General features: G+C 56.7%; 2 protein-coding genes across 4 annotated transcripts; one reads left to right on the top strand and one right to left on the bottom strand.

The window, feature by feature from the left end:
• Positions 1-4,480: 4,480 nt before the first annotated feature.
• On the top strand, positions 4,481-10,508 carry NAB2 (NGFI-A binding protein 2). 2 transcript variants are annotated; one of them, XM_058557866.1, is made up of 7 exons: positions 4,481-4,769; positions 6,212-7,085; positions 7,533-7,666; positions 8,001-8,052; positions 8,146-8,278; positions 8,484-8,675; positions 9,648-10,508. In XM_058557866.1, exons 1-7 carry the CDS (start codon positions 4,693-4,695, stop codon positions 9,755-9,757), a joined length of 1,572 nt encoding a protein of 523 aa, XP_058413849.1. In that variant the 5' UTR covers positions 4,481-4,692; the 3' UTR covers positions 9,758-10,508. The 2 variants fall into 2 exon arrangements, with proteins under 2 accessions (XP_058413849.1, XP_058413850.1); XM_058557867.1 differs by lacking the exon at positions 8,484-8,675.
• Positions 10,509-11,029: 521 nt separating this feature from the next.
• On the bottom strand, positions 11,030-23,496 carry STAT6 (signal transducer and activator of transcription 6). Of its 2 annotated transcripts, XM_058557864.1 has the most exons (22): positions 23,352-23,496; positions 20,613-20,749; positions 20,084-20,222; positions 19,712-19,795; positions 19,133-19,271; positions 18,960-19,012; positions 18,605-18,753; positions 17,880-18,011; positions 17,565-17,753; positions 17,176-17,263; positions 16,916-17,038; positions 16,232-16,324; positions 15,683-15,889; positions 14,398-14,492; positions 14,169-14,305; positions 13,689-13,835; positions 13,431-13,494; positions 13,214-13,324; positions 12,929-13,021; positions 12,066-12,131; positions 11,847-11,975; positions 11,030-11,756 (listed from the first exon to the last, which is right to left on the bottom strand). In XM_058557864.1, the coding sequence occupies exons 2-22, from the start codon at positions 20,726-20,728 to the stop codon at positions 11,567-11,569; spliced, it is 2,544 nt and encodes an 847-aa protein (XP_058413847.1). In that variant the 5' UTR covers positions 20,729-20,749; positions 23,352-23,496; the 3' UTR covers positions 11,030-11,566. The 2 variants fall into 2 exon arrangements, with proteins under 2 accessions (XP_058413847.1, XP_058413848.1); XM_058557865.1 differs by lacking the exon at positions 19,712-19,795.
• Between the last annotated feature and the right edge of the window lie 1,743 nt (positions 23,497-25,239).

The raw sequence follows: 25,239 nt of genomic DNA, 5'->3' as shown, positions 1-25,239 counted from the left end.
TCTTCTCTTCCCCCAACCCCTCAGCCAATCATCACGTCCTATTGATTTTACTTTCTGACTACCTTTTGAATCTATCCTCTCCTCTCCATCCCATGCCAGACATTTAGTCTAGCACCTTGCCATATCTCACTTGGGCCACTTTAGTTTCCTTCAAGCTGGCCTCCCTGCTGTTTTTTGCAGCCATAAACCCCTTCCTCCACACTATAGTAAATGCAGACCTGGCCATGTCACTCCCAGGTTATAAAGCCTTTATGGTTCCCCAAAAATCTCCTGTGATGAAGTCCAAGGTCTTTAGTATGATCTAAAACATAGATGTAAAGAAACAACTACAACAGCGCTATTCAAAGTTTATTACCAATCTGCAATGAAACAATTTCAGAAATTTAAGTGTAAACATTTAGAAACTTTTACAGCAATTTGACAAAAATATTTATTGAATCTAATAAAAATAGGGATTTTATTTCATTGTTCGATAATTCACTTTTAGTGTATTTTATAGAAGTATAGACTATAGACTGGAAATTTTTTTTAATTGGTCCTTTCTTATAGTTTGAGAAGCACTAGTCTATAATATCCTTAATTCAATGGCCTTGTCCACTTCCCTGGGCTCGTTTTTAACTACTGCCACCCCCCATCCAGCAATAATGAACAATTTCTAGTTTCTCAAAGATATCGTTCTGTTTCATACCTCCATGTAAGTTTATATTCTGCTGACTTGACTGTCCCTTCCTCCTGGAAATCTCCTATCCATACTCCAAAATCCTAGGCTGCAACATTACAGTCCCTCACAACCCCGTACAGAAGACATCACTTGTCCCCTATACTTCGGTCAGTGTTTGTACCCTTATTATTGTCCTACGTTGTAATTATTTGTTTATATGTCTATCTCCCCTACTAGTCTATGAGTTCCTTAAAGGCAGAAGTTAGGATTATCAGTCTTTGAGGGGTGAAGCATCACCCCTTGTAAAATGACTAAATTGAATGACAATGTTCCTTAGATTATAATTCTTACATGTTACTAAAAGAGGAAAAAAGGATCATTACTTTATATTCATATATTTCTGTTTCTAGCAAGGATTTCAGCCGTCTACCTTTAGTACCTGAGTATGAATTAATTTATCAGAAGAGTGGACATTTTAGAAGGGCAAGGAGCCAGACCTGTGAGACTGGAAACTTGAAGAAGGAAGGAGGCATGGAAAAATACCTCCACTTACACAGTTTTGCCCAGGTTCAGCCCCTTTTGAGTAAAATCTGTCAATTGCCCTTTTCAAAGTTGCTCAGGCCTGGAAATAGCATCATCAACTCATTAATTTCAGAGGGCCCACGAGACACCAGACCTACCCTGGAGAGGTCCTGGGCTGAGGGCGAAACAAGCAACTATGCGTTATTGAAATGTGTACAAAGAACCGTGAGGCAACTGAAGGATGGGAGCAATTAATTCTGCCTAGAGGGGTGCAGGCAGCACAGCGTGCAGGCAGGAGAGGGTCCAGGAAGGTGATATTGGAGCCAGAGCTTGCTGAGTGAGCTGGATTAGGCCTGGTGAAAACCTGGGGGGGGTGCGGGGGGGGGGGGTGAGCAGTGCAATCTGCTAGATGAAAAGCTACCCGTGCCTAGGAATCACAATCCTTCTGGTTAGCAGTTTCCTCACTCCTCTTCCACCCACTTTCTTCACAATCTTTTCCCCTGTTCTTGGAAAACTGGGACTCAGGATACTGTTTCCCTTCCTGGAAGAGACCAGTGTAGGCAATAAACCTTTGATGAAACGGATCCGTTGCTCTGCTCTGCGTGCCCCTGACCTCACTGAGGTGGGCGGACAGCAGGTGAGTCTCCTAAGAAAGTGGTCCTAACCTATACTGGAGGGAATGGGAACCATGAAGAAAAGGAGAGGAAATTAAGATTTTTGTATTCGTCCCACCCCTACTGTCATCCCCCCACCCCGCCCCCAACCTGTCTCTTATCTTTGTGTTTTTCTACAGTTTCTCATGGTCTCCGTGTCTTCGTCTCAGTCTCTCTCCATTTGCTAAAAGCTGGAAATTCCTTGTTCTCAACGGAAGGGAGTAGGAGGGGACTTGGGGGTGGTAGGAGTGGGAGGGAAGCGAAGAACAGACATCTCAGCAGCTGCGGGGGCGCTCTCGGCCTCTGGCGGGGCTTGACAAGTCAATGATTTTTTAAATGTATGTATTTTTAAATCCACACATAGGAGCTCACATACAAACCTAAAGCAAGACGGAGACACAGATACACAAGTAGATTTAAAGACATATAAATACATAATCTCAGGGTACAGAGGCACAAACTGGCAATAGCGTCTTCAATTTGCTTAGAATTTTCCAATTTACAGAGTTTTCGTATACATCCTCTCATCTGAACCTCAACCCTGAGAAACAGGGATACAAACACTAGGGAGTTTCACTCACACACACAGGTTCGCACTCAGAAAAATCCCTTCTGACTCCCCTAGGGGAGTGGGCAGAAACAGTCCGCGGGATTTTTCTCCCCTCTTCCCTCTCTGGCCGAATACCCGCCCTAGAACCGAGGAGTGGAAGCCCCAGAATCGGCCCCTCCCTCGTCATCTTTCCTGGGCCGGGACCCAGGCGCTCGGCGCCTAGTTGGTTACCGCCCCCCTGCTTCACGCCCTACTCCGCCCTCTTCCCGGGCCTGCGTCTCTCTCCGGACCCAGGGGCTCAGCGCTGCCCCACGGGGGTCTGGGTGGGAGGGAGGGGGGCGCCTGGAGCACAGGCTGCGTGGGCGAAGGATGTGCGTCACGGGGAGCGTGGGCAGGAGGAGGGAGGAGGCACGTGGAAACCCGGGCCAGCGGCTGGCAACCCAGGCTCCAAAATAACCAGAGGGGAGTGGGGGAGGGGGTGCCCACACATATCGGAGGGGATCTGGGAGTGAGCCCGTCTAGCCGTGCCCTCCAGTTGGACAACAGGGGATTGAAAGGGGGCACTCGGCGCGTTCCTATCACCCTCCACTGTGCTTGAGGCTTAATGGGATGGAGAAGAGAATCTTAGCTACCTAAATCCCCCTATGTGGTGCACCCGTCCCCGCCCCCCCCCCCCCCGTGACGGAAAGGTCCCCTCGCCCGGCTGGAATGTAGAACCAGCCCCGCCCACGCCACCCACGCCCTGCCGGGCCCGGGCCACTCAGACGTGCGGAATGGCGGGGCGGGGCTGGGGTGTCGGACTTGGGGGAACCTTGCTTCTGGCCAGTCCGCTCGCTTCCAGTCGGCCCTCTCCCCCACCTCCTTTCCCCGGGGCCTAAAGCCACTGGGACGGGCCCTCAGAGCCCCCGCCTGTCCCCACCCTCTAGCCCTCCCAGCCGTGGGCGGGAGTGTAATGGGAACCAGATGGGGCTAGGAGAAACAAAGGGGGGAGGGGTAGTGGGTGGCGGCGACGGGGGGCGCGGTGGCCAGGCTCCTTGAAGGAGCGCCTCCCTCCAACTCCTCCGTATGGAGCCACGTCGGACGCTCCCGGCCTCCTGCCCATCGTCCACTAGACTCTCTCGGGCAAAGTCCCCTAATAAGACGTCCCCAAAAGGGGAGCCTCCTTATCCCAGCTTTCCCACACAGAATTCCCCAGGAGCAGGTCCCCACTCTCAGCAAATAGGGTGCGACGAGTAGAGGAAGGCGGATACCCCTCCCATCCCTGCCTGGCCTAATCGCTAACAAACCCCGACGCGCCTCATCAGCGTGCGTCTAAGTGGTAGCTTTTAGCATAACCCGCCCAATCCTGTTCCCCGAACTTCGGCGTGGACTCGAGGCAGAGATGGAGGCGGCCTGGATTTCCGAGAACTGGCCTTTCCAAACTATTCTTTTTGGGGCTGGGATATCTGAGGGATTCCCGCAGAGCCCCACGCTCACAGACCAGCCATAAGTGCCCACTCTATGGGAGTCAGATGCACGCACGGGAGGAGCCGCGCACCCGTCTCCGCCAACTTTTCCCGGCTCACTCCTAACATTCCCACGTACAGCCCGCGAGGCCTGAGTATGGGCAGCGGGCGTCCGCGTAGTTGTTGATGCGCGTGTGCACGTCCGTGCGCTTCTCTGTGTCTTTGTGTACCTGTGCGTGGTTGTGAAACTCCACTTGGAGGGGTAGGGGTGGTGGGGGGAGTAGGAATGTCGCCGGCTGGGCGCTCACGTGGTTACGTGGGCGCGGAGAGGGCCGGCTGTGCATCCGGCGTGGGCGGCACGGAGCGACCTCGCCCCGCCCGCTGGGTCCCCAAGCCCGCCTTCCACAGCCTGGCCTCGTTCACCCCAGTCCCCAACTCGGCGCCCCGGCTCCGCGTCCCCGCCCCCGCCTCCTGCTCCACACCCCCTCCCCCCAGTCTCCGCCTCTCGCCGTCTCAGCCGCGGCGTCTCCCCGGCCGGCCGAGAGGCCCGGGCGCCCGCCCCCCGCCCCCGGCCCCCGCCCCCGGCTCTGCCCACGCCCTCCGCCCGCCCGGCAGCCAGCGCAGCGCCGGGCCTCGCTCCCCGTGCGTCCTGCGGGGGCGGAGGCGCGGAGAGGCGGCAAGCGCAGCCGGGGAGGGGGGGGCAGAGGCACAGACAGAGGCGCGGAGGCTCGCAGAGAGGAGACGTGGAGGCAGGGACGGAGCCCGGACAGCGGTGGACACGGCATCGCGCGCCGGGAGGAGCGCAGCGCGCACCAGGCGCCGGGCACCGAGAGGGGCGGCCCCGGTGGTCTCCAGCCTTCCATGCACAGAGCGCCCTCCCCCGCAGCCGAGCCAGGCGGAGGGGACAGCGCCCGCCGGACCCCGCAGCCCAGACTCAAGTTAGTGGGCAAAGGGAGACGGCGGAGAGTGGAGATGGGTGGAGCTGGACTCGGGAAAGGGGTCTGGAGGGCGGAGGTCGAGGAGAGGACCAGGGGAAGCGGGACGGGGGTGGGAGGTGGAGACTGATGGAAAAGGGGGTGCGTCTTCGAATTCGGGGCCCTGGGAGCAGGCAGGGATCTGATGAAGCTGGATATGAAAGAATAGTACCTCATTCTCCATCCCCCGTTTACTCTGTGGGTATGACCTAGCATGTGAGCTGAGCCCCCTGCAAAGAACGTGGGGGCTCCCCAGCGCCAGGGGAAGCCCTGGAGCTCTAGCTGGCAGCAGTGCCGGGGAGGGCCACTCAGCTGGCTCAGTCTGTCGTTGGCACGGAGCGCGCGGGCCGGGGTCCGGGAGAAGCCGGCGCCTCTGAGCCAAGAGAGCATCAGCGGGGCCGTGGAGAAGCAGGGGATGCCTTAGGTGTTCCTTCCCATTTCTGTGCGTTTATTTGCAGCCTGGGGAGGGGAGTTTCGGTCTGCAGCCCCTCCCGCAGTAAGTTTTGAGCCATTCCCCCACTCCACTTGAAAATGCAGATGGAAAATGAAGAGAGGAGGGTGGGCGGGAGCCCCCGGGCGGTTTTCGCCCACAGACGCCAACACCGTGGGAGTGAGTGTGGGCAGAACGGGCCCCAGAGCAGAACAATTGAGGCACTCCTCCCCTCCCCCGGGCGGAGCTCCACTGAGCAGGTGGGGAAGGTCACTGCTGGGAGAAGGGCCAACTGAGGGGCACTGGGCAGTCTGGAAGGGAGGGGCGAGGTCCCCAGGGAGAGAGCAAGAGTGCGCTAAGAATGCCTAATTCGTGAGAAAAGCTGAGGGGAGGGGAGCAGGGGTGCACCCTCACTGAGTGGGAAAGGGCAGAGAAAGGGCCACACACCCCCCTTTCAACCACAGGGTCAGGATGCCACCAGAGAGTGAAGCTGGCCAGCAGTGGTCCCAGGTGTCCACTGTGGAGAGGACAGGGGTCCTGCATTCACCTTAGTGTGGGACGTCACCTTGAGTAAGGTTGAGACTGCTGGGTGTTGAGCGTGGAAGATGAGAACTATGTTCTGCAGGAGAGTGCGGTCCAGCCTTCACAGGGGTGTGCTGGCTGGCCTCAGGGCTCAAGGTCTCCTTGCCCCAGGCCAGAAAAGTAAAAGCTGAGGATGGGGATCAAGAGCCTTTGATTTCTGCAGAGACTGGGCCGGTTTTTGGTCCTTCTGGCCAGTCGGATGGCACTGGCACGTCTGTGCCTCTGGGCAGTGCCTGATTCTCAGACTGCTCAGGCCTGGGCGCTGGGCAGAGACAGCATTCAAGAGAGAGGGCAGAGAAGCAGGCAGGAAAGAGGATAATTGTGAGTGTGGGTTGGTACGGAGCAGGGGGCCTTGCACTGACTGCCCCCCCCTTCTTGTGCACCTCCTTCTCAGGCCCAGTGCCCGAGCCATGGCACTGCCTCGGACGCTGGGGGAGCTGCAGCTGTACCGGGTTCTGCAGCGCGCCAATCTGCTTTCCTACTACGAGACCTTCATCCAGCAGGGAGGGGACGACGTGCAGCAACTGTGCGAGGCGGGTGAGGAGGAGTTCCTGGAGATCATGGCACTCGTGGGCATGGCCACCAAGCCCCTCCACGTTCGACGCTTGCAGAAGGCACTGAGAGAGTGGGCCACCAATCCAGGGCTCTTCAGCCAACCAGTGCCTGCTGTGCCTGTTTCCAGCATCCCACTCTTCAAGATCTCTGAGACTGCGGGCACCCGGAAAGGGAGCATGAGCAATGGGCACGGCAGCCCAGGAGAAAAGGCGGGCAGTGCCCGCAGTTTTAGTCCCAAGAGCCCCCTTGAACTTGGAGAGAAGCTGTCACCACTGCCTGGGGGACCTGGGGCAGGGGACCCCCGGATCTGGCCAGGCCGGAGCACCCCTGAGTCCGACGTTGGGGCGGGAGGCGAAGAGGAGGCTAGCTCACCCCCCTTCTCCCCACCTGCAGGGGGAGGAGTCCCTGAGGGGACTGGGGCTGGGGGGCTGGCAGCAGCTGGGGCTGGGGCTGGTCCAGATCGACTGGAGCCAGAGATGGTACGCATGGTGGTGGAGAGTGTGGAGAGGATCTTCCGGAGTTTCCCGAGGGGGGATGCTGGGGAGGTCACGTCCCTGCTGAAGCTGAACAAGAAGCTGGCGCGGAGCGTAGGGCACATCTTTGAGATGGACGACAATGACAGCCAGAAGGAGGAGGAAATCCGCAAGTACAGCATCATCTATGGCCGCTTCGACTCCAAGCGGCGCGAGGGCAAGCAGCTCAGCCTGCATGAGGTAAGGACCCCAGCCTGCCAGGATTGCCCTTAGCTCCCAGGCCTCAGTCTGCTCACTCTGAGAATCTTCACACTCCCCAAGTCCATTTCATTGTTCCTTGACCAGGACCCCAGGCTCTGATCCCCTCCCCCACACACCCCTTCCCCAGCCACTATAGTGCTGTCCTCTTCAGCTGAGGGGGAAGCAGAGACACAGACAGCAGCCCAGCTGTCCAGCTCCGTGCTGCTCAAGACCCCACAGGAGTCGAGGAGGCCCCTGGCATTCCTAGGAAGCTGTGGGTGCTGATCTCTTGTCTTTCTGCCTCACAAAGCTCCTGTGTAGTGTGAAAACCCAAGCTAGGATCTGATGGATGGGCCTCATTTGTCTGATGGTGAAGGGGTGTGAGGAGGTCTGAGCCAGGCAGTGGGGGAGTTGGGAATCTGACTGCTCTGATGGCTCTCTCCACAGCTAACCATCAATGAGGCTGCTGCCCAGTTCTGCATGAGGGACAACACGCTTTTACTGCGGAGGGTGGAGCTCTTCTCCCTGTCGCGCCAAGTGGCCCGAGAGAGCACCTACCTGTCCTCCTTGAAGGGCTCCAGGTGAGACCCCCTTTTCCAGGTCTTTCCTAGATGAGAATCCTGCCAAGGAGCAGGTCACGTTCTGACCTCTAGTCCAGGTGCCTGCTTCCCACCCACCTGCATGTCCTCCCTTTGGCCAAGTCCACTTGTCTGAGGTCTGGCCCCTCTTCCTCTCCATCTCAGGTCCCCTCTGACCCGCCCCTGCCACAGCAGTAGTACCTGAGCTGGAGACTCCTGCGCAGCCAGTTTCTTTCCAGAGCCTTGAAATGATGCATGCCCTTCCCCAGATTCTGTGCCCTGCCTATCATGTGTCCCTCTCCAGCCTCATCCTCCTTATTCCTCTCCATCTTTGCAGACTCCACCCAGAAGAATTGGGAGGCCCCCCACTGAAGAAGCTGAAACAGGAGGTAGGTTTTCCAGGGCGCGTGTAGTGGGTTAGGGCGGCTTCCCCAACGCCGTCCCTTGCCAGGTCCTCATTTCCCCATTCGGGGCATCCGCAGGTTGGAGAGCAAAGTCACTCTGAAATCCAGCAGCCTCCCCCAGGCCCCGAGTCCTATGCACCCCCATACCGCCCCAGCCTGGAGGAAGACAGTGCCAGCCTTTCTGGGGAGAGTCTAGATGGACACTTGCAGGGTGAGTGTGCAAAAGAACACTTCTGTCCTCACTGGGGGGCGGAGGGGGTGGGAGGAGGGAGCCAGGAGGCAACTGCCTGGAACAGGGATGGGAGGCCTGGCTGGATGGGAGCAAAAGGGCCTGGGCCTATGGGTCTGCCTATGCGGTTGAGGGTGGGGGTTCCCTTGACGGTAGTCCCTTACCTGACCCGTGCCCATGCCCACAGCTGTGGGGTCATGCCCAAGGCTGACGCCGCCCCCTGCTGACCTGCCTCTGGCATTGCCAGCCCATGGGCTGTGGAGCCGCCACATCCTGCAGCAGACACTGATGGATGAGGGGCTGCGGCTAGCCCGCCTCGTCTCCCACGACCGCGTGGGCCGCCTCAGCCCCTGTGTGCCTGCGAAGCCGCCTCTCGCAGGTGAGGCAGCCAGCAGTGCTGTCCCCAAGCACCCCTGCCACCCAGGCCCCACACAGCAATCCTGGTGTCCTGGGGCCGGGTGGGAGGAAGAAGGACATAGTCACCAGAGAGGGCAGTAGGATAGTCGGGTTCCAGCCTTAGGTTGAGGAGAGGAGGACCCTGCAGGGCTGTTCCCACTGGGGAGAGTCTGACCCTAATGGAAACCTGTGAAGGGAGCAGAGGGACAGAAAATGGGAGACAAAGGGGAACAGGAAGGAGGTTCACCAGGAAGGGAAGCTTGCATGGAACTTCTACCATTGTAGGAGGTGCAGCAGGCTAGGATTTGGGGTGCAGTTGTCCAGCTTGGAAGTGGAGGAGCCCGAAGGGGGATGCTTTGTGTGTGGATGGGAACAGGGGGAGTAGGCTGGCAGAGGGCCGGGCAGCGGCTGGGCTGAGAGTGACGCAGCAGACAAAGCCACCAACCCTGGCTTGGTATTTTTAAACTGTGTGGGTGGGGAGTGGGGGTGGGGACTGGAAGGGGGGTTCTTCTTGGGGGAGGAGCCAGGAGGCTGGTTTCCTGTGTTCCCCCTGATTTGGCTTCTAAGAAACTTGGGGGGCATGGCAGGGTGGGTGGGGCTTGGGAGGGAACCAGGGATGAGTGGGGGTGGCAGAGCCTGGGAAGGGGGAAGGGGGAGAGGTCAGAGCCAAGCCACCCCCACAGCTCCTGACAGAACCAGAAATTCCAGCAGAACGGAGGCGGGAGAGACAGAGAAAGAGCGAGACACAGGCAGAGACAGAGAGCTACACACAGCCAGAAAGGGGAGCAGGGCACATACACTTGGGTATGGACCCCCCACACGTGCACAAGGTGGGCAGGAGGCAGTAATTCAAGAAATCAAGCTCGTCTTCGCAGCCTTCTCTGCCTCTGTTCTCCATCACTGCTCTCTGCAGTGCCCACCACACAGCTTCCTAACCTGCCCCTTGTCCCTGCAGAGTTCGAGGAAGGGCTTCTGGACCGGTGCCCTGCCCCAGGACCCCATCCTGCTCTGGTGGAAGGTCGAAGGAGCAGCGTGAAAGTGGAGGCTGAGGCCAGCCGGCAGTGAGGGGTGGACTGGTGTCCCCAGACCCAGGACCCCAGACTTTTGGCTCACACAGACCCCTACACTCTCGATCCCTGGCATCCAGTCACAACCCTGGATCCTTCTGCGGCTCTTCTCCTGCCTCCCCACCTGCTCCATGGGCATAGAACTATGGGGCTTCAAGCAATAACGAGCAGGGGCCTGGCGAGAGGACACAAGGAGGGTGCGTGGTGCCCCCTCAGCCTTGTCCAGCACAAGGGAGCAAGGACTCTGCCTCCAGGGCATTGGGGTTCTCCCCTCACACAACACACTTCTATTCTCTTTAGTTTGAACCACTGGTGTGAACAGTTGGACTCCGTTGGACATGGGGGAAAAGGGGACTTCCCTGGGAAGGTCCAGCAGCTGAAAATGAGAACGTTTCCCCCAGAACTGGGGGCCTGGGAACACTGGACCTGCTCCTCCCCACTGCTCCCCCATTCTTGTGCTTCTAGTTTGTTTCTTTAATTTAACAAGTGCTGCGGTTTGCCCACCCATCCCCATCTTTCCCCCAAGTCCTCAGCAATTCTTTTCCTCCTGCCCTCTCTAGGGGGGTTGTGGATGTGGGGTCCCCTTCACCTGCCCCCTTGGGAGGCCTTGGTTGGACTCAGGGTCTCCCTCAGCTGGGGGCTGGACCACAGCACCTGTCTGAGCAGTTAGAGCGTCTTTCTTTTCAGATTGTGTACAGTAGATTATTTATTTTGTTATTTTGGAATAAAATTTATTTTATGGCTTAGGATCTATGACCCCCAAGAGGGAGAAAGAGTGGCATGGGTTGGGGGAGTGGAGGGCAGCTGGCGGTGGGTGGGGAAGTAGAAAAGAAGCAGGGGATCAAGCCCCTTAATACACGGAGAGGACCACACACCTGGGCCTGGGCCCCAGGCTCACCCCCTGCCTCCGTGCAGGATGGGCGGTGTTGAGCCACTGAAGCTATAGCCATATGCAGATGTCACAGCCACATAGACCCACCTGGGAGCAGTCATACTTAAAGCTGAGTACATTTGGGTTGGCATACATCAGAAAGGCCGGCACACTCACTGGTGTCTTTTGTGCAGTTTCTCACACTCCAAACTTGGGTTGTTATACAGGCAAATCAGATACATGTTCTGCGTGTGCGTACAACTAATGCGTGACATCTATATATTAACATGTCTGAGGTACACACATTTTCACACAGTTATACACGAAAAGACTCAGCCCTTGTATTTCTGGACAGTACATGTAACTGAAAGCCTCCATCTGACTGACAGGAATTTGGGCTGTTTATGATTTGTTTTTTAATCTGAGCAAAACCCACATCAGTAACCAAATGTACAGACTATTCCTCTCTTCCCACCCGGGGTCTCCTGAACTGCTTCCTCATCCCCCCAGGCTGGGACCCAAGCCCATTCCTCCATCCCCAGCCTCCAGTGCAAGTGTGTGCACGCGTCTACACGTGTGTCCTGGACCCTGGCTCAGGATGGGTGGAGAAGCCCTTCATGCCCTAACCTGCGCTTGCCCAGCTCCCTTCCTGCTCAGCCCCACCTCCCAGGGAGAGCAGTGTGTGTGCATTCTGCGTGTGCAGGCATGTTGAGCCGTGTCTCACTTTGGAACCTGAAGGGGTGTGTGGTAGGAGAGAAGGAGTGGATAGGCTGCACCCCCTGTGCCTTCTCCTGGCAGTCTTTCTCCTGACCAGGGAGTAGGTGGGGATAGGAGGACACGCACCCCATCTGCTGCTTGGCAGGAGCATGGGCAGGTGTCCAGAGAGGTCCGTGGGGGTAGAGGAGCTGTCTCTCTGGTCTCCCTCTCCAGCTGGGATCACCAACTGGGGTTGGCCCTTAGGTCCAGGTGGGACATTGAGATCCCAGACTGCCCATAGGGGGACGGCTGCAGGAGGGCCTGGGCTCCCAAGGGCCCTCCCCCTGACTCCCCTTGCCCCTCCAGGAGAAGCTTGGTGAGGTCCTGTTCAGTGGGCGGCAGCAGGGGCGGGAACATGTCTTCACTGACCCTGCAAGGAGGAAGGGGGAAGTAGTGGGATAGGAATGGCACCCACTCCTCTGCCCGCTCCCAGCCACCACCCCAGGCCGCCACCACTCACCAGGTGCCCTGAGGGAACCCTCCCACTGACTGGCTCAGGCAGCTATCTTCCGCCATGGCCACATCTGAGCAGAGAAGGGGCTCAGGGCTGGACACGGCATGCTCCTGAGGCTGGCATGGCAGCAGGCCCCTGCCAGGACCAGAAAAGTAAATAACATGTTGGGGGGGTGAGGCTGGGAGTGAATAGGGAGCATGGGATCAGGACGGGGTTGTCACTCACTGGGGGTGAGGTTGGTCAAAGGGCAGGCTCATCTGGCTCAGGTTGGGGGGCATCTGCAAGTGCGATCTGGAAGCAGGAAGAAGGGCACAGTCAGAGAAGAGAAGGCTGAGCAAGGGTGGGGCGTTGCCAAGTCAAGACCACTGAGGGAGGAAACAGAATTTCAGCTCCTTATCCTGACTGCGTAGCCTTGGGCAAGCCACCTCTACACTGCGAACTCAGTCTTCGCATCTGTCATATGTGTGCTGCGGCCTGGAGGGGGTGTGGGGAGGAGAGGAGGCTGGATGAGCTCATTTCTCATGTTTCTTTGGACTCTGAACTTTGGTAGTTCCAAGTCCTCCAGTCCCCACCCCCACCTCAGCTCCTGGGACGGGAGATATCATGACTTGACGCCTGAGTGTTACCTGTGGAACAAAAATGTCTAGGCTACTTCCAAGACAAAATAGATAAAGAAATAAAAATCAAGACAGCAGTTAAGTGATAGTGGATTTCAGGGGCAGGAGAGAAAGTACTAATACACAGCTCTTGCTATGAGCCAGGTACTATGCTCAGCTTCACACGTATTGTTAACTCATTTAACTTGCACAATAATCCTATGAGGAAGGTATTATTATTATTCCCCATTTTACAGCTGAGGCACCAGACTTGAGTAACTTGCTCAAAGTTACTAAGTGGTGGGGCTGGAACTGGAACCTGGGAAGTCTGGATGTTAACCACGAACGCCTCCAAGGAGTGGACACAAGAGACAAAGAAAGGGTGTTAGCTTTCTACCACACCTTTCCACAGAAGAGCCTCTCCTAACAGTACAAATGTGCATCCTTCCTGCATGGGTATCCCTGCCCGTCCCCAAGAGGTTTTTCACTTACTCCGGGAAGGCTGGCAACACACTGACCGATTCTTCCCGGGGGAGGGCTTGGTACGAGGACATGGACTGGGAGAGTGGTGAGTACACTTGGGGCCTGGGGAAAGAAAGCGGACCCCCTGATGCCAGCCCTTCTCCTGGACACCCCCATCCCCTGCCTCAGGACGGGGAATTCCTCTCATGGAAAGGAAAATTCCCTACTTCAGCCACCCATGCCAGCTCCCCAGGAGCCCCTGCTGAGAGCCCACCTGCACAGACCACTCCCATTCCCATCCCTCCAGCTCCTTACACCACATCAGGGCCAAGCTGCATGTTCATGGAGGAGTCAGGAGCCATTCCAAGATCGTAAGTGGGCATCATGGTAGGCATTTGGGGCTCTGGGGTGGGAAGTGGCTGGTCCCTGGAGGAGGGAAGGAGGCACATGTGACTGACCAAGGGTTGATGCCACCACCCCTTCCTGCAAGTAAGTACCAGGCCCCACCCACCATCCACACTGCCACACTCACCTTTCCACAGTCATCTTGATGGTAGCTGGGACATAACCCCTGCCATCCTTACCCATCTGTTCAGCTGTGGTGGGGGAGAAAAGGAGAGCCATGGAGTGCTCCAGGGTTAGGGAGGAAGGGAAATGGAAAAGGTGGGCATGGCTGATGGGCAGGTAGGAGAAGTGGGGCTACGAAAATGGAGAGATAAGTCAGGGATGACACACAGTGGGCAGGGAGGGGGGCAACAGGAAAGAGTCAGAACTGCCCGCTCCAGCTCACGCTTGTAGTGACTCCGGAAAGCCTCGTCCTTGGGTTTCTTAGGGTAGAGATTTTTGAGCTGATCAAGGTCCCGGATTCGGTCCCCCAGTGAGCGAATGGACAGGTCTTTGGCAGAGAAGGGCTGGATGTTCTCTATCTGTGGGGATCCTATGACAGGAATGAGACCCTGAATCCCCTCTGCCCAGACTTTCTTCCTGTTCCCCAGCCCCCACCACAGGACTTATTCTCAGTCTACCAGGGCAAGGGGGAGAGGACCTGGGGTGGGGTCCTGAGGGAGGGAGACCCACCAGTCTCCCTTCCCACAGAGCTCACAGTGAGAAGGTGGAAGTTTAGATCACAGAAGGAACAAGAGAAGCTGGACCTAAGGAAGAACTTCCTGAAGATAGAGTTGGCATCAAGGAAGGCCAGGACATTTCCTTCCCAGAAGAAACCCCAGGGAACACAGGCACAGAGGCAGAGGACTGGCTGGGGTGACCTCACCATCCTGGCCCCGGATGACGTGGGCAATGGTGATGCCCCCAATCTCTGAGTCGCTGAAGCGAAGGAGGAATGTTCCATCAGACTGGTTGAGAAGAAGGCTATTGACGTATTGTTTGCTGATGAAGCCAATGATCAGCCTGCCCAGGAGAAGGAGAGGATGGGAGTGGGGGCACTGGGTGTGGAGAAGGAGCTGGAGGTACAGCTCCTCAGACCTGGGGCAGGGACTCACCGATCTGACCAGTAGCTCCGGAGACAGCGTTTGGTGAGGTCCAGGACACCGTCGAACCACTGCCAAAAGGTGAAGCCACGACCCAGCAGGATCTCCTGGTGGGGGAGAGGTGGTATGAGCAGGAGAGGGCCAGAACTGCAGCCTGGTTAGGGCAGGCACTGGGCTGTGAGTGCCCACATGACAGAGTCACAGGGCTGAGGGACCACACTAGACCTGAGACCCCATCAACGACAATGGCCAACACTCAAGCTTACCACGTGCCAGGCACTATTCCAATCCCTTTCTATAAATTAATTTATCTGATCTTTACAAGCCTGTGGAGGTAGGTCCTGTAACTATTCCATCTTACAGATGAAGAAATGGAAGCTTAGAAAGGTCAAATAACTTGCTCAGGTCCACACAGCTGGTGAGAGGCAGAGCTAGGATTTAGCCCAGGAAGTCTGGGCTGGGGCCCCTCATCACCACTGTGCTCCACCCCCTCCCCAGTGAGGCCTGGCGGAAGTGGAGTCCAGAGACAGTGGCTTGCTGGGTGTGGGTGTCCTGCTCCCTTTGTTAACACATCCTCTGGTCGTGTGGGCTTTTCTTTCTTCCTTTTTTTCTAAGAGATCAGTACATGACTGCGTTTACCCAGCTGGTTGTCAACCAGGACACCCAGATCTCCTTTTTCCCCTGTTCTTGTAACGGACCCAGTCCTGAGCCGCCTTATTTTGGAAGCAGTAAAATATTACGGCTAAGAGAAAGTCAGAAATATGGGGTTCCATCCCAGCCATGCCACTCGCCTGAGTATCAGGGTCCTCATCTGTGAAATGGGGATGATAATAGTACCTACCTCAAAGGGATGTTGGGAGGATAAAATGAGTAACACACATAAAGTGCTAAGCATGTAGTCAGCCGTCAGCACATGGCAGCTGGTATGACTACATATGTTCCTGTGGGGTTTCATTCCAGTTTTTGCAATAGGAACTATTTTCCCAGTGGGTCAAAGTCATTCTGAATCAGAACTGTGTTTACATACAATCTGGGTGAGTCATGCAGGTCACTGATAAAGAAGGACAGAGGGCCCCCAGACCAAAACGTGAGGGGTGCCAGAGAACACATCCTCTGGGCTGACCCCCTGAGCTGAGAGATTTTCCTTCCCGGGGCCATGACAGAGGCCTTCCTGACAGACATGATGGGGCATTGTCAAGATCCCAGCAGTCGGTCCCTGGGCAGAGGTTGGAGAGGCCCCGAGTGCCCCAGGGATGAAGAGCTTGGGGGTGGCTGGTCTGAAGGGCAGAGGAATGACCTTGTTGAACTGTGACCAGGACACAGAACGGTGCTGGAAGGCATCCATGCTGAGGCTGTTGTCGTTGAAGATCTTCTGGGCCAGGAAGAAGAAGTGCTCTGGGAGCAGCCCCCGGTTGGTCCCCACCTCAGCCATGAACTTGAGGTTCAGAGTTTCACACATCTTCTCCCAGGGCACACGCTCAGCCACCACAAAGGGCACACGGTCCTGGGGACAAGGGGGAAGGAAAGGGTGCCTCAGGCTATCATCCCCAGTCTTCCTCAGGAGGACCTTCATCCTTCCCACCTCCCCAAGGCTGCCCCTCCCCAGTGATGTCGCTCTGGGCTCGCTCACAAAGGCCGTGCTTTACCAACAGTAGTTTAGGGTGCTATGGCACAATGGTTGTTAAGACTGGCAGGAAAAGAGGACAGAAGCATGAAAGCAGATCCATGAGAAGGAGTTAAGGTCACTCCCATTTGAACATGCCTGCCACCCCACCAGCCTGCTCCCCAACCCTTCATGTTAGAGCCCACCCCATCCCTGTCCCCCCTACTCCAGGTCTTTCCTCACCATTTCAGAGAAGGCATTGTCCCACAGGATGGTAGCTTTGGCATTGTTGTCTTGGTTGCCATGGACGATGACCACCAAGGGCAGAGACAGAGCCTGAAGGAGGTGAGGAGAGGGACAAGGGGCTTCCTTAGGGGCTGGCCCTGAGGGTGCAAGGAAGCTCCTGGACTCATATGACATAGTTAAAAGCTCATGGTAATGTTATCAAATGCTTTCCGAAGCTCAGTTAGGACCTTACTGTAGAGAAGTGGTTGTGAGTCAGTGCTTGGAGCCAGACCTCCAGATTTCAAATGCCAGTTCCAGCACTTAGAAGCTGTGCGACCTGGGAAAATTACTTAATCTCCCTGTGTCTCAATGTCCTCATCTGTAAAATGAGGCTAATAATAATACCTACCTCATCATGTCATGGTGAAAACTGTGTGCGTGTGTGTGTATGTGTGTCACTTAAAACAGTGCCCTGGTCTACAAAAAGTGTGTAATAAGTGCTTAGTTGCTACTACACTGTTATTACCTGGCATGTGCACTCCATGTTCTTGCTCCTTCCATCTCACCTTGGCCCCAGTGGGCATAAATCCCAGACACCCAGGGTATGGGACAGTCATGAGGAGTGAGGATCCAGGGCCCCAGTGTGTGGCATGGAGGGGGACGTGGGGCCCCAGATTGGGCAGGGCTGTGGCCTCGGTTCACCTGGAGCTGGATGGGGAGTTTGTTGGGGCCGAGCGTGAAGCTAGTGGAGAAGAGCACCGCACACTTCTCCTCGGTGACAGATTCAGTGCCCTTCCGCTCACACCGCTTGATTTTCTTCAGAAGCTGTGAGGTGGGGTGAGGGAGAGGAGGGGTGAGGGCAGAGACCGCTTCTCCTGGGCTCCCAACTCCCTCACCAAGGAAAGTCCCATAGTCTGAGGACCCCTGCCCCCCTCCCTGCCCGCTGCTCCCTGAAGCCTCACCAGGTTCTTGAAAAGGGCAGAGCAGCAGTTCCCAGGAATGCTGTTCTCCAGGGGCACGGTGTTGTTGATGATTTCCCCACTGCTTTCTCTGCCAGGGGAGTCAGAGAGGCTCAGCCCATGCAGGCCAGGTGTCTGGAAGAGCTGGAGTCCACGGGTGAATGGCGTGGACTACGGGCCCCAAATCTCCATCTCCTCGCTTAAGTTCTTAAGGGAGAAGTCCCCATCTTGGCCAAATTGTGATGCTCCCACCCCATTCCAGCGCGGAATGGGCTGCCTTGACCATTCAGGTCTCACATCCCATGGCCCTCCCTCCCCATCACCTGCTCTTTGTGGGGCCCGGCTCCTCTGGCCTCCACCACCCCAACAGGCCTTCTCCAGCCCCAGCTTACGCGCCAGCCCCAGGCCCCTGGGGCATGCTCAGCTCCCTCGCCTGCTTCTCGGTCACCATGTCAGCCCTGACCAGCGGAGGCTTGGCCGGGGCCCCCAGGAACCGTAGGCCTAGCAGGAATCGAACCCCAGCCTGGAACTTGGTCTGAGTCTTCAGAACCTGCGGGGGCTGCTTCTCCACCAGGAAAGAGCTGGGAGGAGTGAGGAGGACACAAGGGGAGTTGGCAGCTGAGTCCCTCCTGGTGCCCTCCCCACAACTCTGCCCTCTTCCTTCCTTGGGGTCTGCCCTAGGCCAGGCTGAGGGCTCCCCGGCGTACCTGGTGACGAGGGTTCGCAGGACTTCATCTAGCCGGCTAATCAGCGCTGCCCGGGTCTTGGGCTCAAGCTCCCCACTAGCTGCCCCCACCTCCTGCTGCAGCTGGGAATAAATGTCCACCAGGCTCTCACACCTGGGGCCAGGACAGTGGTCAGGGGGCACAGGATTCAGGCTGCCTGCGGCGGCCCAGACCCCCTTCCCCTAAACCCAGGAAGAGAGCAGGAGAGTGTGTGTGGAGGGGTGGCAGGGGCAGTGGGTGTGGCTGCACCGTGCCTGAGCTGAAGGGGTTCTGGGACTTGCCTTGGCTCTGGGTGGGAGGTTCCTTCTCAATGCCTGCACCCCCTGTGGAAACCCAGAGGCCTCTTCCTCAGGGCTCTGATACCCAGGTCTGCTGCCAGCCCGTATGGTGCTTTTTGCGCAAATTGAAAGGGGCCCCGCCCAGGAGACCAAATGGAAAAAGGCCTCCCACTCCTCTGGGCATGGGGCTTGAAGAGAAAAGCATGGGTTGGATGAACGCCTGCTGGTGCCCCCTCAGCCAGGCGCACTTATACAGGTGGCAACCTGAGCCACAGTTGGCACAGCTCTGCGGGAACGGGCTCCTCTGAGTCTTGGCCCCCTCCAAGGCCTTCTTGCCTGGCTTTTTCTCTCATGTCTGGGGGGCCTCCAGCAGGGATAGCAAGTGCCCACCTCCAGCCCACTCTCCGTCCCCGTCAGCCCTGCCCCAACCTCTCCTGTAGTGGGGCCAGGCTCTCCTCAAAGGGGGCACCATTCCCTGCCAGCTGCTGCTGCCGCTTCCACATCTGAATCCTCTTCAGCACCAGGGCCTTGGCAGCCTCCAGCTCCCCGACAGTCTCCTGCAGCACCGTGGCCAGAGCCTGTGGGCAGGGAGGGCCTGAGCTAGGGCCACACACTGCCTCCTTCCCCGGCTCCTGAGGGGAGCACTCTCTTTCTCATGTCTCCGCATTCCCTGACCCCACATCAGTCTGTGTCTCTCTGAGGCTCAGTCTCCATCCCTTACAGATCGGAAATCCCTTGAAGCTCGCACTTTGAGCTCATCTCCACCTCTCAGGTCATTACTCACCTCACTTGGCCCAGTCCCATTGGCAGGAGTTTCTATCAAGCTGTGCAGAGACACTAGGGGCAGAAATCAGGGATGCAGATAAATGTGAGGTTCAGTCAATGTTGAGGTCCAAGAGGCGATCCCTCCCACACACTCCCCAGAATCCTCTTAGGGCTCTGGGCCCAGGCCCACACCTTGGCCAGCCTCAGCCTCCTGCTGCACGGCTTCTCGGAGTAGGCGGGCTTCCCCCAGTCGGTGCTGCAGCCTCTGCAGGACTGTGTTAAACTTGAGTTCCTCCTGCTTCCAGTGGAAGGGTGCTGGCAGATGGCCGAACTGCACAGGATAGACAGATGCCAAGAGGTGAGACACTCTGCCCATCCCTCTACACCCGGCCTCCACTCCCTAAAGTGGTGCCTACAGCCATGCTCTGCAGAAAAGGAGATAGACCACTTCCCTTGTCTGGCTCTCCTCTCCCCTTTGATAGTTCTTCCTGAGCTTTTGGAATCTCCTGGGGATAAGACCTCTCTTCTGGCAGAATCAACTCTTTATCTCTTGTTCTCTCCTCCCCAGACCTCGCTACCCTCGGTCCCTCATTTGAAGTTTTCCTGAGCTTAGCTTGGGGTTTACTCTGACCCCAGGAACCTCCTTTAGTCATCCTGGGCCTAGAACATTGAGCCTTTCTTCAAGTTCAAATTCCGTTTAGAGGGAATTCTCATGGCTCAAGCTAAAGTACCAGAATTGGGTTGGGGTGGGAGGTGGGTATCACACAGTACCTGTTCCCTAACAGCATTTTTCTCTCCTTGCAGTATTTGTTTGAAAGAGGCCACCAGCTTCAGGGGGTCCCTCTGATATATGCTCTATAGAAATGAAGGGTGGTGGACAGGGTTAGCCAGGCTCTTAGCCATGTCATTCTCCCACTTCAATCCCCTCCATTCACATACACACTGAAAGGCAGCGTAACTGTAGACTCCAGAAGCTCTCATGTATTTGCATGCTTTTAAAATCTAATTTGCATGCTAGCTAACAGCTAACCACAGGAACACCAATTTGCTTCCAGCAGCCAACCAATTTCTTCCAGCATCCAATGCTCACCACAGCTCCACTCTGGCCCCACCCCAGCCTTGTCCCTTCCCTCCTGCCCCCACCTCCAGGGTGCTGATGTGTTGCAAGATGGCGCTTCCCTCCCCCTGCTCTCCGGCTGAGGTCTGAAGGCGCTGGACAGTGGTGGAAAGTAGGGCGCTGGCCATGTTGCAGCAGAAGGCATCTGAGCCAACCAGGAACTCCCTGCAGGAAGATCAGGATGAGGCAGCCTCGAGTCAGGGCTTCCTCAGCTCCACTGACCCTTCACCCCACAGCAAACAGCTCAGCAGCCCTCCACCCCCATTCTCCATCCTCTGCAGCCCTCATCCGTGCTCCTTGTGCCCTAATTTTCCACTGTTAGGGGAAGTGCCCTTGCCCCAGCCCTGACTTTGTGCTCTTTGGCTCTGCCTCCTAAGGGGGTGAGGGACTCCATGTGTCAATAGGCATAGTCTGGTTGATGCAGCACAGACTCCCGCTAAATCTAGGCCACCATCCGTGAGTCCCAAGTCCCGAAATGGGGCGGAGAAAATCTGATGCGGGGGAAGGTGGGTGGGGGAGGACCTGGGGGATGAGCATGGGGCAGCTGGGACTCACCAGGGCTGGTTCTCCAGCCAGTCACCCAGAAGATGCCGCAGGTGTTGGGGAAAGTCGACATAGAGCCGCTGCAGCTTTTCTGGGGGCATCTTGAGGACCAGACCCCACAGAGACATGATCTGGGGTTAGGAGGGTGCCTGGAGGAAAGGAACAAGGCCACTCTGAGAGGTGCCAAAGAAAGCTGGCCCATGTTGTGGGGCAGCCAGGGACCTCCCAGAGACCACCCTCACCACCACTCACAGCCAGACCACCTCAAACCAGGGACATCCTTGGTCAACGCCTGAGACAAGGTAATCCCTTCAAGGGTAGACACAGGGGTGATGGGGTGGGAAGAGCTGAGCCGCAGCCAGCGGGGTGGGAGACGATGGAGACGGGGCAGTAGGGAAAGCTCTCTGAGAGAATGCAGAGGATGTGGGCTGCAGCTCTAGGGCTGGCTCTGGTTCTGTGGGCAAGGAGCCTCCCCTCTGTGGACCCGATCTTCTCATCTATAAAATATGAGGCTTGGATAAGTGCAGAACTTTCCAAACTTTTTAAAGCAGTAGCCAATTTTAGTTTTAATGTGTGGAACCCCAATTATTTAAGATTGGACTTTCTCTGTTGAAAGCAAGTGTGGTAGGCCAGGAACGCTACTGCTCCCCTCTCCCCACCTCTTGACCTCAAAGGTGTCCCTGAGAAACCCCTCAAAATTCCAGGGCTCCATGAGATAATTTGAAGACTACACGGCTAGACGATGAAGAAGAGGATAGTAGAGTAATAATAGCTGCCATTTATTAAGCACTTACTATGTATGAGGCATTACACTAAGGGTGTTATCCCCAAACCTCACAATAATTTTTAAAATAGGTAGTTATCCTCTTTCATAGATGAAGACACCGAGTCTCAAGGAGATTTTCTAACGTGCCAAGGCCACTCAGCAAGTGAGTTCCGAAATCAGGATATGGATCTGAGTGAGAATTAACCACCACACTGTGCCATTAGGATGCTTTCCAGATGCAAATCCTGTCATCCTAAGAGGAGGGGGTGTGGCAGCAGAACTGAAGAAGGGGAGGTGGAGCAAAGGGGAATGTAGAAAGAGCTTAGGAAGAAGGTGAGAGATATTGGAGGAAAAGTGGGGTTAATAAGCCTGGAGTGAAGAGCCTAGAAGCGGGGAGAGGAAGCTAGAGAGCTAGAAGGCCAAGGGCAGAGGAGAAGAAAGGGAGGGAGGAAAGGAGGAGACGGGAGAAGGAGGGGAGAGGGTTTTACTGGGTGGGCTGCCAGGTGAGGTGGGTAAACCAGTGGTTTCCCAGGGGTCTCTCAGTTCATGTTTCTCATAATGTCCCTTCCCAAAGATGAGGGGGAGGATGGGGATGGAAACTCCCTGGGTCTCCCCCAACCCAGAAACCCCAAGTCCTCCTGTTGCACTTTTAGCCTCTCCCCTTCCCCAGGACTCCCAAAGGGATGGAGAACAGAGGGGCCCCTTCTCAGGGACTCCAGCTCCAAGACCCTCTTGCCCCTCCCCCCCAGTCCCTATCCCCTCCAGCACTTTTCTCCCAGTGGCAGAATCCTCCCCTTCCTGCTCAGGGTCCTCCAACAGGCCTTTCTCCACTCCTCGGGGTGGGGCACCTTTTGCTCTGTGTTGCAGATTCACCGGAGGACTCCGTTGTCTTTTCTGTCTTCCTCTCCCGCTTCTCCTGGCGCTCAGACCTTTGACCCTCTGGCCCTATCCTACTGGGGACTGAGGTGATCCCTAAACCGCAGGCAGCCCCCCTTTCCTCTCTATCCCCTTGTTGAGTGACCAGCCTCCCGGCATGGCCCTGGCTTCAACTCCCCTTCCCTACTCCGTCCCCAATATCCAGATGTCAGGAGGCCACACTTTTCCCCACCCTCACCCAATGACAAGGCTGAGGGGGTTGGCCTGCCAGGACAGGGGCACCTTCTGCTTTAAGCCCCTCTCCAAGACCCGCAGAGAGGGAGGAGCCGCGGTGGGAGGGGCGGGGCCCGCCTTCCCGTCCCAATCGCGCAGGGAAGCCCCACGTCCGGGATCCTCTTCGGCCGGCTTCGTGGCCTAAACCCGATCACCTCAACCCCAACGTTCCCGAGTCCTCTGGCCATGGGACCAAAGGATCAAAAGTCAAAAGCTTCTCTGAGTTGCCCAATGTGTGTCGGTGACGGTGGGAGCGGGGAGGGGGCGGGGGAGGCGGAGCCAGTTCAGCACGAGGAGGGTTAACTCGGCGCCGCCGGGAAATCTCGGCGTCTACAGCAGCCAAGCGTGGAGCAGTTTTGAGGGGGAAATTCCCCCTCCTCTGGGGCACCATGAGGTCTACATCTGGGGCTCGCTCACCCCCCAGCCACACCCTTGAACAGGAACCTTTGTGGGGGGACAGGCTAGGGGTTTGTCTATGACCCACTGCCTTCTGGCATCAACCTTCTAGGGAGGGGCAGCCACTTCCCCCCACCCAGAGGGCAGAGGGGCACCTCCTTGCCCTCCTTTCCCTGTCTTCACATGTCCCCGGAGGTGCGCGGGCGGGGGTGTGGAAAAAGTGACCCATGGGGGGTGGGAGTGCGGGGCCTGTACCCACCCCAGATTCCTCTGAGAGTTCGAAACTGCCAAGACCCAGTACCACCAGCTCCTGAAACAATTTCTTGGGGACCATACACCTCGCCCAGGGAGGATCCTGAGAGGCCCCCCGCCAACCCATCCCCGCACACCCTCATAGTCAGAGGGTCCCCACCCTGCCCTCCTCGGAGGCATCCCCTCACCTTGGCAACCCCTCTGCTGTCTTCTCCCTCTCTCAGCGGGCACTGCCAGGCCCCATGAGTCTGTAGCTCTGTCCAGCGAGTTCGGGGCTGGCCCTGCCAGCACCCCCCCTCCACCACCACCACCGAAAAGAAACACACACACACACACACACACACACACACACACACACACACACACACACACAGAGTCCTCTCCCGTCCTTCCTCTTCAGTGTAAGCAGTGGCTGCCCCAGCCCGCTGTTTCCGGCTTCTCCGTCTACCCAGGTCCCTCCCTGGAGCTCTGACGACACAGAGAAGAGAAAGTGGGCTGGAGGAGGAAGAGGAAGAAAGTAGGGCGAGCATGTGTGCCTTCTGTGCCTGGTGAGGGTGTACAGGGTGGGGGGAGCCAGGACTGGGGCTTGGGGCCCTGGGGCCAAGCTGGAGTGGGAGGCTGATCCCCACTTACTCTGTCCCCCTCAAAAGTGATCAACTTTTCTCCAGAAAGCCACCTAATATCAAGCAGAGACATGCCGCCCCAAACTGCCTGTCCTGTACTCAAACTTTCGAAGTGGCCCAGGGTTTGGGCTCACGAGGGACTGGACTCCCCGGGGCCTCTGGCAAAGCAAATCCCTCTGGGCTCTGCGCTCCCTCCAGTGGAAGACCCTGAAAAGCAGCCGGGGAGCTCATCGCCGCAGGAACTCCTAGGTCCTCCTCCCTTCTTGGTGGTGAACGCCTTAGAGGTCCCGTGACCACTGATGGGAGGGAGTGGGGGAGGGGACCCCGAAGCTCAGAATTCTGGAAGACTCCAGAAGGAGTCCTGCAGACTGAAAACCATCTCTGCCCCTCCACACAGGGTACTACTCCTTAGACCCTGGTGGGAGTTGACACGAGCCGGAGTTGCTGCCTGCAGATTACCAAGGGACAAATTTGAATATGAATCTGCTGTGCACCCTTGGCGAAGTTCCTGTCTGTTTCTGTGGTAACCACTGAGACACACCCAGAAACACACACACACATGCACAACTTCTCCAGTCACAAGCTACACACACACACACACACACACACATGCTTACACACACATGCGAGCAGGCTCACAGACATGTCAGCACTCAGAGACACACACTCACATACACAGAGCTTGCCCAGCTTCTGAGTCATCATCGTTACTAGTGGGTGGTTTCTGCAGCTTTTGCTGGAGGAGCTGGAGGCCAAGGGACCCAGAGAGGCCTTCACATCCCCAAATCTGGGAGACGTGGTGCATGGAAAGGGTGGTTTCTGGGGGGCGGTGGGAGGTGGAAGGACGTTTCTACTCCCCTCTGTTCTCCCCAAATAGGGCTAGGCTCAGGGGCCAAAGCTAGGCCTATGCTGCCCCCTGGTGCCTGAATTGAATCCCAGAACCCAGCTCCTCCCACTCCCATCCCGTAGGGATGGGCCTGTGTGTGCCGGAGGGCATGTGTGTGGGCCTGGCCGGCAGCAGAGGGTAGCAGTTAAGAATCTGGACTCTGGAGACAGGCTGCTTGGGTTTGAATCCTGCCAGCGCCGCTAACTGTACAACTCTGGGCAATCTACAATTTGTGATTCAGTTTTGTCGTCTGAAAAATGGAACAAATAATAGTCTTAACTCATAAGGTTGTAGGAGTGACATGTGATAATACGTGTGAAGGCTGAGGACAGTGCCTTCACATAGGAAACAGCAGGCACTATTTTTATAGCCCAGAATAAACCAAGCACGAGGATGGCAGAAGGGCCTCCATCCTACACAGGGGTCCTGGATTTGGGGGTAATATTAGCGCCACAAAGACAGAGCCTATTGGAGGAATGTGTGTTTCTGTGTTTATTGTGTCTGGAAGGCAGTGGATGGAAGAGGAGGGAGAGTAGGGGTGGAGATGGCGGGCGGGGAATCTGATCT

Source organism: Diceros bicornis, chromosome 17 (genome assembly GCF_020826845.1).
Source record: "Diceros bicornis minor isolate mBicDic1 chromosome 17, mDicBic1.mat.cur, whole genome shotgun sequence".
NCBI lineage: Eukaryota > Metazoa > Chordata > Mammalia > Perissodactyla > Rhinocerotidae > Diceros > Diceros bicornis.
This window is presented reverse-complemented; position numbering and strand designations above follow the sequence as displayed.